The sequence below is a fragment of the Salvelinus sp. IW2-2015 genome, linkage group LG7 (genome assembly GCF_002910315.2).
Source record: "Salvelinus sp. IW2-2015 linkage group LG7, ASM291031v2, whole genome shotgun sequence".
NCBI classification, from domain to species: domain Eukaryota; kingdom Metazoa; phylum Chordata; class Actinopteri; order Salmoniformes; family Salmonidae; genus Salvelinus; species Salvelinus sp. IW2-2015.
In genome coordinates this window covers 30885819-30901250 of record NC_036847.1, presented here as the reverse complement: position 1 = coordinate 30901250, position 15432 = coordinate 30885819, and the positions used below count along the sequence as shown (strand labels likewise).

Here is a 15432-nt window from a genome sequence, read left to right as displayed (position 1 = left end):
ACTGGATGTTTTTTGTTTGTGGCACCATTCTTGGGAAACCCTAGACAATGTTGCGCGTGAAAATCCCACAGGGCTGTCGTTTCTGAGATCCTGGATCCGGCGTGCCTGGCAACGACGATCATAGCAGGCGTCAAGTCTTTTAGGTCACTTGTTTTGCCCGTTGYGATGTTCAATCGAACAGTAACTGAATGTCWMTGTCTGCCTGCTTTATATAGCAAGCCACGGCCACGTAGGAGCGCTCCATTCTGGTGAAAGTAGTTGTGTACCTAATAAACTCGCCGGTGAGGAGCCTCTTCTATACAGAGACCACTCAAAGGAACAGAGTCGACAGTGGATTTTTTTTGACTAAGGAATACTTTAATAAATCCTGGTGCTCAATGGAGAGTATTCATTGAAAGTGCTTATCAGTCCAGTTATGGGCATAATTTGGGTCTGGGAAACCATTGACTTGTATATCTTTGTTCTATTCCAGGTGAATGAGGAGACTGGTAACCGTCGTCCGGTGATGCTGACGGTTCAGAGAGTGCCTCGCGTTCCTAAACCTGCCAAAACTGGCAGCATGACGGACTCTGAGAGGGAGGAGGGGGACAAGGGCAAGGCAGAGGAGACGCAGACAGACCCAGGTGATGACTGGATAGGAGCTACTGTTCTAGTATAGCCTCGAACAGATACCTGAGACTGATGAGGGGGACATGGGCAAGCCATAGGATAGAGAGACCCAGATAATGGACCTACTGCCTTCTACAGTGCCTTCAGAAATTATTCACACCCCTTGACTTTTTCCACATTTTGATGGCCTACACACAATACCCCATAATATTAGTGGAATTATGTTTTTACAAGTTAATGAAAAGCTAAAGTGTCAGGGCACTAAGTATTCAATCGCTTTATGGCCTAAATAAGTTCAGGAGGAAAAATGTGCTAAAATCACATGATGGGTTGCATGGACTCACTCTGAATTTTTTTAACATTATTTTTGAATGTTTACCTTATCTCTGTACCCCACACATACAATTATCTGTAAGGTCCTTCAGTCGAGCCATCAATTTCAAACACAGATTCAACCACAAAAACCTGGGAGGTTTTCCAATGCCTCGCAAAGAAGGGAAACTATTGGTAGATAGGTATCAAAAAAAATAAAGCAGACATTTAATATCCCTTTGAGCATGGTGAAGTTATTAACTACATTTTAGATGGTGTCAATACACCCAGTCACTACAAAGATGCAGGTGTCCTTCCTAACTCCGTTGCCCGAGAGGAAGGAAACTGCTCAGGGATTTCACAATAAGGCCAATGGTGATTTTAAAACAGTTAGAGATTAATGGCTGTGAGAAAACTGAGGATGGATCAACAACATTGTTGTTACTCCACAATACCATCCTAAATTAGAGTGAAAAAGTAAGCCTGTACAGAATAAAAATATTGCAATACGTGTTTTTTATTTGTAATTAAGCACTAAACTGCCAAAAAAATTGTCAAAGAAATGTATTTTATGTTTTGAATACAAATATGTTTGGGGCAAACAGATCACTGAGTACCACTTTTTTTTAAATATTTTCAAGCACGGTGGTAGCTGCATCATGTTATGGATGTGCTCGTCATCGGCAAGGACTAGGGAGTTTTTTATATTGATAAAAAATAAATGGAATAGTGCTGAGCACAGGCAAAATACAAATGTCTGCTTTCCAACAGACACTTGAAGACAAATGTACCTTTTCAGCAGGACAATAACCTAAAGCACAAGGCCAAATATACACTGGAGTTGCTTACTGAGACGACATTGAATGTTCCTGAGTGGCCTAGTTACAGTTTTGACTTAAATCAGCTTGAAAATCTATGGCAAGACTTAAAAATTGCTGTCTAGTAATGATCAACAACCAACTTTACAGAGCTTGAAGAGTTGAAAAAGAATGAGCAAATATTGTACAATCCAGGTTTGCAAAGCTCTTAGACTTACCCAAAAAGACTCATAGCTGTAATTGCTGTCAAAGGTGATTCTAACATGTATTGACTCAAGGTGTTGAATACTTATCTAACAAGATATATTTGTTTAAAAATGTTTTGTTATACTTTTTCTTTCTCTTTGACAGAGTATTTTGTGTAGATCGGGGGAAAAAAAGAAGATTTGAAGCCATTTTAATCCCAATTTGTAACAACAAAATGTAGAAAGGGTGTGAATACTTCCTGAAGGCACTGTAGATTTATAGCTTTGGAAGAAATATGCGCAACTCCAGTGTTTATAAGCAAAGTGTGAAGTGTTGACCTTTTATTAGACATTGCTATTGTCACAAAGCACACTTTGTTTAGATGAAAAATGTATAAATGTATGTATACTGTTACTTTAGTTGAATACCATAGTCAAATCCTCCCCTCTCTCTTTCAGACTCTGCACCAGTAGCCGTGGAGATGAGTGCTCCTAAAGATGACAACACTTCCCCTCAACTAAAGGAGTCCTTCTCTGGTCCCTCTGCTCCTGCTGCCCCCCCTCCCGCAGCCCCCCTGGACCCCACGTCTGAACGCACCGGGGCAGGAGGAGCCATCGTTGTGCAGGGCCTGACAGAGGACATGACCACGGTGCTCATCAGAGCCTGTGTATCCATGATAAGTGTCCCCGTGGACCCAGACACCCTCCACGCCACACTAAGGTTCCTACTTTTATTTTGTTCTCTCTTAAGTCTTGAATCTTATGGAAATGCAGTGTTTTCCATTAGTCTTGCCTAATCAGCTTGTTGGACAAATTTTCAGCTGACTACTTTGTCCACTTCATATTCATATTAGCTAGGCTACTTTTCATTTAAGTTTCTGTCGAGCCCTCTCTCGCTGGAAGGAACGATATGGATCTTCTAGCGATCTATTGATAGGATWGGTGCTGACCTGTTGCACCCTCGACAACCACTGTGATTATTATTATTTGACCCTGCTGGTCATCTATGAACATTTGAACATCTTGGCCATGTTCTGTTATAATCTCCACCTGGCACAGCAAGAAGAGGACTGGCCACCCCTCATAGCCTGGTTCCTGTCTAGGTTTCTTCCTAGGTTCTGGCCTTTCTAGGGAGTTTTTCCTAGTCACCGTGCTTCTACACCTGCATTGCTTGCTGTTTGGGTTTTTAGGCTGGGTTTCTGTACAGCACTTTGAGATATCAGCTGATGTAAGAAGGGCTTTATAAATAAATTTGATTTGATAGGTGCCTGTCAGTCACAAAGCAAGCGATGACAAAGAAACGCAGTCTGCTGTCTGTCCTGCCTGCCAGTGCAATTTGTGTGCACTGTATTTGGTTGCAGTCAAATTTCTTTACATGGAGGGAGTGGGAATTTGCATTTCCGATGTAATGTAAGTGGTTACGATGAGTCCGTAATCCACAATTTGGCCAAATTGTTTTTTGGAACATTCCATTTGTTTTCTTTCTGGTGTTTCACATAGCTGGCCACGTGGTGTTGTTATGCATAATAGGCTATTTACTGGGCTTACAGCTGAACAGCAAGTGTTGACCAACTTATACAAGGTGTAGAACTGACTGAATAAAGTCCATCTTCTATATCCCTTTGCCATTCATAAATCATACAATGTGGTTATATGTACATGGTATCACATCTGAACAAGGAAACCGAAGGGTTTCCTTTCCTAGGATGTCTGGACTTGCCAGACAGTGATGCTAAAGTGAGCGAGTCTCGTCAGTCAGTGTAGCCTACCAAATCGTATCGGTGAGAGAGCTGTTCATTTGGTTCCCTAATTTGCTACTAGTAGGCCTATGGCATTTTGCCGATTATCTACAGATAAATTATGAAAACATTAGATGAAGATGGTGAATCATCACTGCAGGAAGAATAGGTAGTAGAGAGCCTCATTCTGGAATCCAGGCATTAAAGCGGAATTCAACTATATAAAAAAACTATTTTTATTGACCTTAGTAGGGAATCAACTAAATGTATACATTTGCCCAAGTTTATCATAAGATATGAACTGAATGCATCAGTTATCTTTTATTTCCTGCAACTTTCTGAAGAGGCAACACAAATGCCCCTTCTCTGTGTACGCGGTGTGTTCGTCTACCTCTTTGTGTTGCCATTAGCCATGATGCTCATGAAACGCCTTCTTATAGTTGGAAAGGCTTTCTCAAAAACCTTCTCAATTAAACGTTAACTACAAAGTAGCCTATGCTTACCTTTCAGAATGATATCGTGATTGTTTTCATCATTCCAGTGGGTATTTGTTTTGCCAACTCCCATCACGTGTGCTACAAAAACACAGCTAAACAACAGCCTCTTGCTAGGAGCACACTGGGATTAAAGGGGAACTACACCCAAAAATCAACATTTATACAGATATTTCCCAGACCTCAAAAGTGGTTTCCTGATTTGGTTTAAGCATTGTTGTGGACTTGGAACTAGGCTTGGGCAGTATACCATATACAGGGGTATTTGGAAATTGCCAAAGGAGGGTTTTTCAATACTGTCATTATTGTTTATACTTTGTTTGATGATCTATTTTTATAAATTTGGATATTTGTAGCTACTTTTTAAGTAAATACCTGCAGTCAACTTGTACATTACTTTAGAAGATAAGGAATATCGAGTTAATTTAAAAATGTTATTACTAACCTTACTGGTAGTCCCCAGTCACGTGGCCTTTACAAGCACACAACAATGAGAGATCGGAGCCTTGTTGTGGAGTAGTATGGAATCCAGACCTAAATGTTTGCCAGCTAGATATCTTATAACTTAACTGTCTAAAATGTGCTAAATGCTCTGCAGTTGTGCATTTGATTTGCTAATTTATTAGCTTGTTACCTAAGTGGTTACCCTCTTCCATAATCAAGTTTCGCATGGTAACAGCGGAGAATCCCCTCCTTGATCAAGTGCCTTGCTGTCTAATATTTATTTTGTGCATGCAGCAAACTGTGTAGTGTTTTTGAGCTACTTCTATAACTTTCAGCTGGGATGTCAGTCCTGCAAATAATCTAGGTCAGAGACTGTATAACATGTTAGCAATGCGCTCGTTAGCATTTMKTTAGCATTCTCTATAGGATTTTASATCTATTTGTTAGCATTGCTAACCTACTGATTACAAAGGTTCAGTGAAAATAGCGGTCCTTCTGTTCARTGCCGGTATTACCAAATATCCTGGTATGACAGTATGGATACTTCTCAAGCCAACTGAGCGCATCCAATGTTGTGGGAATTCATTTCTTGTAGTAAAACTGTAAATAAGACTTCAATCTTGAAGATTAATTGTTTAAAAAATAAAAATAAATAATTTATATATATATTTTTTTTAAGTAATGTTATTTTACTTGTTCATACATTATCAGTGATTTCAATTATAAAGTAATCTCTTTCTACATAATACCACAACTACATTTTCCTGGTATTCAATCATTTTGCTGTGTATTTCGGATGGAATCAAGGCATTTAGAATGTGCTCGATGCCACAAATGGAGCTCCTTAGGCAAAATATTTTGAACCCAGGGGGCCAGACCCACCCGGCCCAGGTCATGCTGGCTGTCTACTTTTTCTATTTTACTACTCTAAGTACTTGTTGCACACTAAAAAGTGTCATGAAAGTGCTGTACAAATCAAATGTAGTAGTTTTATTTTACTGATCAGTAATGGGAAATTGGTTTGCGTCAGTCATAAAATGGCATCATTTGAGTCACAACTGCAAAACGTAACATTAAATACATCTATATATAAATTGTACTGGAAGAACTGTCATCAATTGGACTGTGTGTAATTTATAATTATTCTTCAGGCTGTGCCTGCGCCTGACGAGAACCCACCACTACGCCATGATGTTTGCTGAGCTGAAGAGTACCAGGATGATCTTGGGGCTGACGCAGGGGTCGGGGTTCAACGGCTTCACGCCGCTCGTCACCCTGCTATTCAGACACATCATTGAGGACCCCGCCACTCTACGCCACACCATGGAGAAGGTACTGGAACACTTTCACCTATTTCAACTATTTGATGATATTTTCAGTTTTCTGATCAGTGCAGCTGAGGGCAAGGAGAAACTTAGAGGAGCAAACTTTAGACTGTTGACAAACCCCCAGTCAGTGTTAAAATGTAGTGCACTATAGCCATTTGTAATTTGCACTTAGTGTCTGTCTGACTTCTAGGTGGTGCGGTCAGCAGTGACCAGTGGGGCGGGCAGCACCACGTCAGGTGTGGTATCAGGCTCTCTGGGCTCCAGAGAGATTAACTACATCCTGCGCGTTCTGGGCCCGGCCGCCTGCCGGAACCCAGACTGCTTCGCAGACACGGCCAACAGCTGCGTCCGGATCGCCCTACCTGCACCCCGCGGAGCTGGTACGGGTACGTTAAAACACTCTGATAGGAGTCTGGATAGTTGAATGTCCACAGGTCTATCCGGTTCAAAGGACCATGCAAAACAGTGTGGTGTGGTGACCAAATCTTTCTGAAACTACTTCTGAATACATCTGACAGACCTGTGGCCAGTAAACTATCCGCTTGCACCTATAGCTCTCAGCTAGTGCCCCTATTTTACAGTGTGACTTAATGTGACAGTGTGTGTGTGTGGTTGCTTTAAGTGTTGGCATCTTTTTCTCACTCTGCTTAGCGTCAGATGATGAGTTTGAGAACCTGCGTATCAAGGGGCCCAACGCGGTGCAGCTGGTGAAGACCACCCCCCTCAAGCTGTCTCCGCTGCCCCCCATCCCTGACACCATCAAAGAGGTCATCTATGACATGCTCAACGCCCTGGCCGCCTACCACGCACCTGAAGAGGGTAAGACCCTCACACAAGCACCCTATCCCAATTTGTGTTTCCTCGGTACCTTGCGTCCTATGTCCTCGCCTCCTTCACTATATTGAACAAGGCCCCTCCCCTCGGTTCTTAATCTCCAATGCATTAGGAGAAGGAGGGGAGGAGAGAGGATGTGAGGAATGAAAAGACATCAATGGATTGAGACAGCAAGCCGTACACCGAGTGTACAAAACATTAAGAGCACCTTCCTAATATTGAGTTGCACCCCCCCCCTTGCCCTCAGAACAGCTTGTGTCAAGTTGATCGTTCTTGATACACACGAGAAACTGTTGGGCGTGAAAAACACAGCAGTGTTGCAGTTCTTGCCACAAACCGGTGCTTCTGCCACCTACCTCCACACCCTGTTCAAATGCACTTAAAGCTTCTGTCTTGCCAATTCACCCTMTGAATGACACAAATACACTATCCATGTCTCAATTGTCTCAAGGCTTAAAAATCCTTCTTTAACCTGTCTCCTCCCCTTCATCTACACTGATTGAAGTGGATTTAACAAGTGACATCAATAAGAGATCATAGCTTTCACCTGGTCAGTCTATGTAATGGAAGCAGCAGGTGTTCCTGCTACACGTGTGTAAAGTGAAAGGTTCTGTGGGCTAACTTCCTGTGTGTCTCTTGTGTAGCTGAGCGTCCAGAGGAGCCTGCTGTGGYGGTGCCCGGGGGGCAGGACCTGTGTCAGATCCTCCAGGACGATGATGTCTACCAGCAGTACAGACTCACCAGACAGGGCAGTGACTTCGACTCACAGTCCGCTTTCCACATCAACGTAAGTGGCTGGCTGGCTGTTTGTGAGAGTCCTTCTGGCCATGGTCCTGTTTCAGTAGTGGATACACTAGCGAAACGTTTTGCAACAGAAAACAGAAGTGTTCTTATTGGAAGTTTAGGTTATACCTCTCCGTTTCAAAATGTTTTCCCACCGACTGAACAGGGCCCAAGAGTGAGTATTATCAATGGAAACATATTAATATGTATGTTTTGAAAACTGCTGTATTAGTCTAGATATTGTAAATAATATTTTCTCCATCTCTCCTCGTTCTCTCAGGCCCAGGTGTTTACTGCTGATGGTGCTGTGGCTGACTCCTCTCAGTCTGGCACGCCCCAGGGAGAAGGTGAGGCACTCCCTCCCTGCTCTTCACCTCCAGCCTCTACTGGTATTGACTACATTTACATCCTTACACTTCTTCCTTTTGTTTGATTACATTTTAGGATGAAAATATACAATATAGTGTGTTTACACAAAATGTATGAAAAAGGATTTTGTCACGACTGCATCCTTAAAAATGTCTTCTAACAACCTCTCTGCCTCTACTTTATCCCAACTCCTCTCTTCTTTATCCCCTCCGTACATTTCCCTCTCATCTCCTCTCCCCAGCCTCTACTCCAGAGGAGATGCGTGAGGAGAAGAAGGAGGTGGAGGGTGAGAACGGAGCCAGCTCAGAGGAGGGTAAGGGGGCCAAGGCTAAGGCCTCCAAGCCCCTGATGCCCACCTCCACCATCCTGCGTCTCCTGGCAGAGCTGGTCAGGTCCTAYGTGGGCATCGCCACCCTCATAGCATCCTACTGCTACACGGCCGGACAGTCTGAGCTCATCAAGGAGGTGGGTTGGTTCGCCTGGACAAAACTTAAATTTTTCGAAGTCTATTTGTATTGAGATTTTTACTACTGTAATACATTTAGCATTAAGAACCCAAAGGGATCAAAGCTTGAAGTTTCCCCAACTCTGTCCTCGGGACCCCCAGAGATGCACGTTTTGTTTTTTTACCTAACACTACACAGCTGATTCAAGTGATCGGAGCTGGATGATTAGGTCATTATATTATCAGCTGTGTAGATGCAAGGGCAAAAACCAAAACGTGCAGCCGGTGGGATCCTGAGGCTCGAGTTGGGGAAACCCTGCTTTCAGTACTTGAAAATGCGTTCACAAACTCCTGTTCAACTCTTCCCATCCCTGTGTTGCCGTAGCCTTTACTTGAACACGAAACAGAATGCAAATTCACATGAGCACCACAATGCCTACTCCACCCATGCTCTACCAAGGTTTTTCATCACACTTTGATCTTGTACAGTAGCTATGTTGGTCCATTGTACTTCAAACAACTTGTGTAGGCAGGTTGATTGTGGATTCAAACCTTCTCAAATAGCCTAATTCAAACTCTTAGCGGAGGTGCTCCCACAATAATGTSARTTTGTACTGCATACAATGTAAAGTGTTGGCTTTTTCACACACCAAAAGCTTTGCTACTTACAAGATTGAGTAAGCTGTTTTGTCTTGTAGTGATGTGGTGTCTGCCTGTATTTCCTTAAACCTTTATTTTGGCAATACATGTCAATATTTCATAACATGTTTTTTTGGTCCGTAGGTGTCCAACATAACAGCAGGTGGTGGTGTTGTACACAGTCACTCATATAGATATCGAGGTCTTTACAGCCTGTCTGCATTCCTGTTTTCTTTCATCATTAGCTTACCTGTGTAATGCTGACATCAGCTCAGAACCACTTGTTTTATCGATTGCTGTGCTCTGTCAAATGTATATTTAGTCTAAAATGTGTATTTCTATTTGTAATAGATTGACACTATAATACATTTACACTAGGCCTGTATCTAAAAATACATACAGCCTAATGAGACGTGCATACATAATGTTAATTCGGAAAGTGTTCAGACCCCTACACCTTTTCCACATTTTGTGACGTTACAACCTTATTCTAACATTGATTAGGTAAACAAACAATTTAATCTCCACATAATACCCCATAATGACAAAGGAAAAACATGTTTCTAGATTATTTTTCAAATGTATAAAAAAAACGGATCACATTTACATAAATACTCAGACCCTTTACTCAGTACTTTGTTCACGCACCTTTGGCAGCGATTACAGCCTCGAGTCTTTTTGGGTATGACGCTACAAGCTTGGCACCTGTATTTGGGAAGTTTCTCCTATTCTTCTCTGCAGATCCTCTCAAGCTCTGTCAGGTTGAATGAGGAGCGTCGCTGCACAGTTATTTTCAGGTCTCTTCAGAGATGTTAGATCGGGTTCAAGTCTGGGCTCTGGCTGGGCCACTCAAGGACATTCAGAGACTTGTCTCGAAGCCACTCCTGCGTTGTCTTGGCTGTGTGCTTAGGGTCGTTGTCCTGTTGGAAGATGAACCTTCGCCCCAGTCTGAGGTCCTGAGCGCTCTGGAGCAGGTTTTCATCACACATCTCTCTGTACTTTGCTCCGTTCATCTTTCCCTCGGTACTGACTAGTCTCCCAGTCCCTGCTGCTGAAAAACATCCCCACAGCATGATGCTGCCACCACCATGCTTCACCATAGGGATGGTGCCAGGTTTCCTCCAGACGTGACATTGTGATATTCAGGCTGAAGAGTTTTATCCTGGTGTCATCAGACCGGTGAATCTTGTTTCTCATGGAGTCTTTAGGTGCCTTTTTGGCTATCTGACCAAAAAGGAGAGTAATGGATGACCTGGCCTCCACAATCACCTGACCTAAACCCAATTTGAGATGGTTTGGCATGAGTTGGACCGCAGAGTGAAGGATAAGCAGCCAATAAGTGCTCAGCATATGTGGGAACTCCTTCAAGACTGTTGGAATAGCATTCCAGGTGCAATTGCTACTGAGAGATACAGAGGCTTTAGTGATAAAAGCTGTCCATGGCAAGGGGCTACGATGACAATCTCTTATCTAATTTAATTAATATTTAGTTGCCACAAAAGGAGAACTTTTTTAAGACCATCCTTATAACCCTTTTAACCCTTTATTCTCTATCTGAGGATACCACAGAAGTGTGCAAAGCTGTCAAGGCAAAGGGGGGCTACTATGAAGAATCTCAAATATAAAATATATTTTGATTTAACACTTTTTTGGGTGCTACATGATTCCTTATGTGTTATTTCATAGTTTTGATGTCTTCACTATTATTCTACAATGTAGAAAATAGTCAAGATAAAGAAAAACCCTTGAATGAGTAGRTGTTCTAAAAWTKTTGACTGCTRCTGTATTTTTATTTATGTAGTAGCAGGACACTGTGAATTCCATTATTCCACTGAAGAGTATGAATAAATCTAATCAGTCACGTGGGCCGAATTTAACCGGTGTAGACCTTACAGTGAAATGCTTACTTACGAGCCCCTAACCGACATTGCAGTTTCAAGAAATACAGATAAAAGTAACAAGTAATTAAAGAGCAGCAGTAAAAAATAACAATATATACAGGGGGGTGYCAGTTAGTTGAGGTAGTATGTACATGTAGGTAGAGGTAAAGTGACTATGCCTAGATGACAACAGAGTGTGGCAGTGGTGTCGGGAATGGGAGCAATGCGAATAGTCTGGGTAGCCATTTGACTAGATGTTCAGGAGTCTTGTGGCTTGAGGGTAGAAGCTGTTTAGAAGCCTCTTGGACCTAGATTTGGCGCTCTGGTACCGCTTGCCGTGTGGTAGCGRGGAGAACAGTCTATGACTAGGGTGGCTGGAGTCTTTGACAATTTTTAGGGCCTTCCTCTGACCACTGCCTGGTATAGAGGTCCTGGATGGCARGAAGCTTGGCCCCAGTGATGTACTGGGCTAATCGCACTACCCTCTAGTGCCTTGCTGTCGGTGGCCGAGCAGTTGCCATACCAGGCAGTGATGCAACCAGTCGGGATGCTATCGATGGTGCAGCTGTAGAACCTTTTGATGATCTGAGGACCCATGCCAAATCTTTTCAGTCTCCTGAGGGGAATAGGTTTTGTTGTGCCTTCTTCRCGACTGTCTTGGTGTGCTTGGACCATGTTAGTTTGTTGGTGATGTGGCCACCAAGGAACTTGAAGCTCAACTTGCTCCACTCAACCCCGTCGATGAGAATGGGGGGGTACTCGGTCCTCTTTTTCCTGTAGTCCATAATCTCCTTTGTCTTGATCACGTTGAGGGACAGGTTGTTGTCCTGGTACCACACGGCCAGGTCTCTGACCTCCTCCCTATAAGTCTGTTTGAGATTGTTTGAATCCTAAGCAACCTGCCTACTAGTGCTGACTGATTAGTGCTCCTGTAGGTCGCTAAGATGTTAGCGTTGTCAGAAATGCTACAGAAGGTTAAACGTTGTTAGTTCTTAATGGACRGAAATAAGCATGTGAGAGTGATAAATTATACATTCATTAACTTTTGCCCCTACAAACTTATTCAGTCCGAAAGGTGGCAAGTCTAATCGTCACTTTATGGACCCTGTATTCTCGTTCTTATCTGACACCTAGATAGTGAGCTAGGTCGGGGCAAGACATTGTCTTTTTTCTTCATGCTATTGACCCTGTTAAACGTCCGGGTATGTGGTTCTCGGTAACAGCCCAATGGCTAATGACGAGGGCAGGGAGCGTCTACGACATTGGTGTCATGTTGTCTTAGATATAATGTTAGGGAGATGTGAATTTAACATTGAGCTTCAATCAAAGGCTATTGTTGCGCTGACTGGCATTATGTATACGTTTGTCCAGTAAGTTCCTCAGTATTGTCCCGACTCTAGTCCTCTCCTGGCCTTTGTGCTGGACCACCCAGCGRTCCAACTCTACTTTTCTCTCTCCCTGTGCTGCACCGTTCTATATTTGTTGGGTATAATACTTGTCCTCCTGACTCACTTTGCTTTCTCTCTCCCCCCCTGCAGGACTGTAGTGTCTTAGCCTTCGTGCTGGACCACCTGCTGCCCCACACCCAGAGCTCTGAGGATAAGGACACCCCTGCCCTGGCACGTCTGTTCCTGGCCAGCTTGGCAGCCGCCGGCACAGGCACCGACGCGCAGGTGGCTCTGGTCAACGAGGTGAAGGCCGCACTCAGCCGGGCGCTGGCCATGGCAGAGGGCACGGAGAAACACGCCAGGTGTGTGTGAGAATTGTGTGTGTCAACCTTGCGGCGGTGCGTGCTATGCCACTGCTTATAGCAATCAGTTAAGTATAACTGTAAGAAGTCTTAAGACGTGTAAAATAAATGATATCCAGGTCAGGGCTCYAGCTATGCATTTGGTTTGCTAACTTGCTAGCTAAGTAGCTACAGCAGAGACAATCAATCCCCTCCTGGATCAAGATCCCTGTTGCCTAAAATTGTTTTGTGCGTACATTTTTTTATATCGATATAGAAATAGTKCCTCTTGTGWACACTTCTGGTAATACCGTATACCCTGGTATGGTACAGAAACGGTATGACGGTATGAACATCTGTATACAGCCCAACCCTAATAGATATCACTGTTATGTACTAATATAGCCATCAGAGCCAGTTAATGCTTCAACTTTATTATGCAGTTTATAATAAAGATTTACTGACCCCCCCTCCCAGGCTCCAGGCAGTGATGTGTATCATCAGCACCATCATGGAGTCGTGTCCGTCCACCTCTAGCTTCTACAGCACGGCAGCAGCCAAGACGCAGCACAACGGCATGAACAACATCATACGTCTCTTCCTCAAGAAGGGACTGGTTAACGACCTGGCTAGAGTACCACACAGCCTCGACCTGTCCAGGTACACACACCTCTGATGCTCTCAAACCCCTCACGCAGGTTTCACATTCACCCTCTCGGATGATTCACATTCACCCTCTCTCGGAGGATTCACACTCACCCTCTCTCGGAGGATTCACACTCACCCTCTCTCGGAGGATTCACACTCACCCTCTCTCGGAGGATTCACACTTCACCCTCTCTCGGAGGATTCACACTCACCCTCTCTCGGAGGATTCACACTCACCCTCTCTCGGAGGATTCACACTCACCCTCTCTCGGAGGATTCACATTCTCTCGGAGGAGTCACATATAAGAAAAGGTTATTGTTCTCAAACAATTGCAGTGCGCACATGGAGCGGGCTTTTCTGTCTTGCGTGTAAAAGTGATCATTTGAAATGAAGACTTAATTGGTAACTTTACTTTACTTGTGTAACTTTACTTGTGATAGGCCTACAAACCTTAATGTGCTCTGTTCCTTGCTCCTCCCACCGATAGAGAGAGAGAACATTGCATGGCTGCTTGTGTGGCAAGCAAGTAGGAGTTATCTAATCAATGGAAGATGGAATTAAAATGACTGTATTGAATGTGAAATGAGAAGATTACAACAACCAAAAGCCAACCGGTGGGCTGCTATTTATAATCCGAACGGAGTTGTTGCTTTTAGCTGTAGGTTGGGTAGAAGTGCAGTAACGTTATGTAGGCTAGCCTCAATTAGCCTAGCTAGCTAGGTTTTTTTTATATTTTTTATTTTATTTTTATCCCCTTTTCTCCCCGATTTTCGTGGTATCCAATCGCTAGTAATTACTATCTTGTCTCATCGCTACAACTCCCGTACGGGCTCGGGAGAGACGAAGGTCGAAAGTCATGCGTCCTCCGAAGCACAACCCAACCAAGCCGCACTGCTTCTTAACACAGCGCGCCTCCAACCCCTAACATGGCCAACACGGTGAATGCAGCTCTGAAACCCCTGGAGACTCTGTCCCGTATCGTCAACCAGCCCAGCAGCCTGTTTGGAGGAAAGGGGGATCCAGCAAGAACAAGGCTGAGCACGACACTGTGGGAGCCGCCAGGGACTCAAACAGCACCACACAAGGTACCACAGGTGATACGTTCGTATATATGTGTGTGTGTGTGTGTGTATAAACTCAGCAAAAAAAGGACCTGTCTTTAAAATATAATTCGTAAAAATCCAAATAACTTCACAGTCTTCATTGTAAAGGGTTTAAACACTGTTTCTCATGCTTGTTCAATGAACCATAAACAATTAATGAAGATGCACCTGTGGAACGGTCGTTAAGACACGAACAGCTTTCGGACGGGTAGGCAATTAAGTCACAGTTATGAAAACTTAGGACACTAAAGAAGCCTTTCTACTAACTCTGAAAAACACCAAAAGAAGATGCCCAGGGTCCCTGCTCATCTGCGTGAACGTGGCTTAGGCATGCTGCAAGGAGACATGAGGACTGCAGATGTGGGTAAAGCAATAAATTGCAATGTCTGTATTGTGAGACGCCTAAGACAGAGCTACAGGGAGACAGGACGGACAGCTGATCGTCCTCGCAGTTGGCAGACCACGTGTAACAAAACCTGCACAGGATGTGGTACTCCGAACATCACACCTGCGGAACAGGTACAGGAACAACAACTGCCTGAGTTACACCAAGAATGCACAATCCCTTCATCATTGCTCAGACTGTCCACAATAGACTGAGAGAGGCTGGACTGAGGGCTTGTAGGCCTGTTGTAAGGCAGATCCTCACCAGACATCACCGGCAACAACGTTGCCTATGGGCACTAACCCACCGTCGCTAGATCAGACATTACTGGCAAAAAGTGCCCTTCACTGACGAGTCGCGGTTTTGTCTCACCAGAGGTGATGGTCGGATTTGTGTTTATCGTCGAAGGAATGAGCGTTTACACCAAGCCTATACTCTGGAGCGGGATCGATTTTGGAGGTGGAGGTCTGGGGCAGTGTGTCACCACATCATCGGACTGAGCTTGTTGTCATTACAGTCAAACTCAACGCTGTGCGATATAGGTGAAGACATCCTCTCCCTCATGTGGTACCCTTCCGCAGGCTCATCCTGACATGACCCTCCAGCATGACAATGCCACCAGCCTTACTGCTTGTTCTGTGTGTGATTTCCGCAAGTCCAGGAATGCCAGTGTTCTGCATGGCCAGC

At 44.0% G+C, this 15432-nt stretch overlaps 1 protein-coding gene across 1 annotated transcript in view; it reads left to right on the top strand.

The window, feature by feature from the left end:
* LOC111966132 (E3 ubiquitin-protein ligase HUWE1-like) overlaps positions 1-15432 on the top strand; it is an 82609-nt gene that overhangs the window by 42855 nt on the left and 24322 nt on the right. The window contains 4 exon segments of the mRNA XM_070444585.1: positions 12418-12629; positions 13086-13268; positions 14165-14265; positions 14268-14351. Of these exon segments, the coding sequence (XP_070300686.1) occupies positions 12418-12629; positions 13086-13268; positions 14165-14265; positions 14268-14351 (580 nt within the window).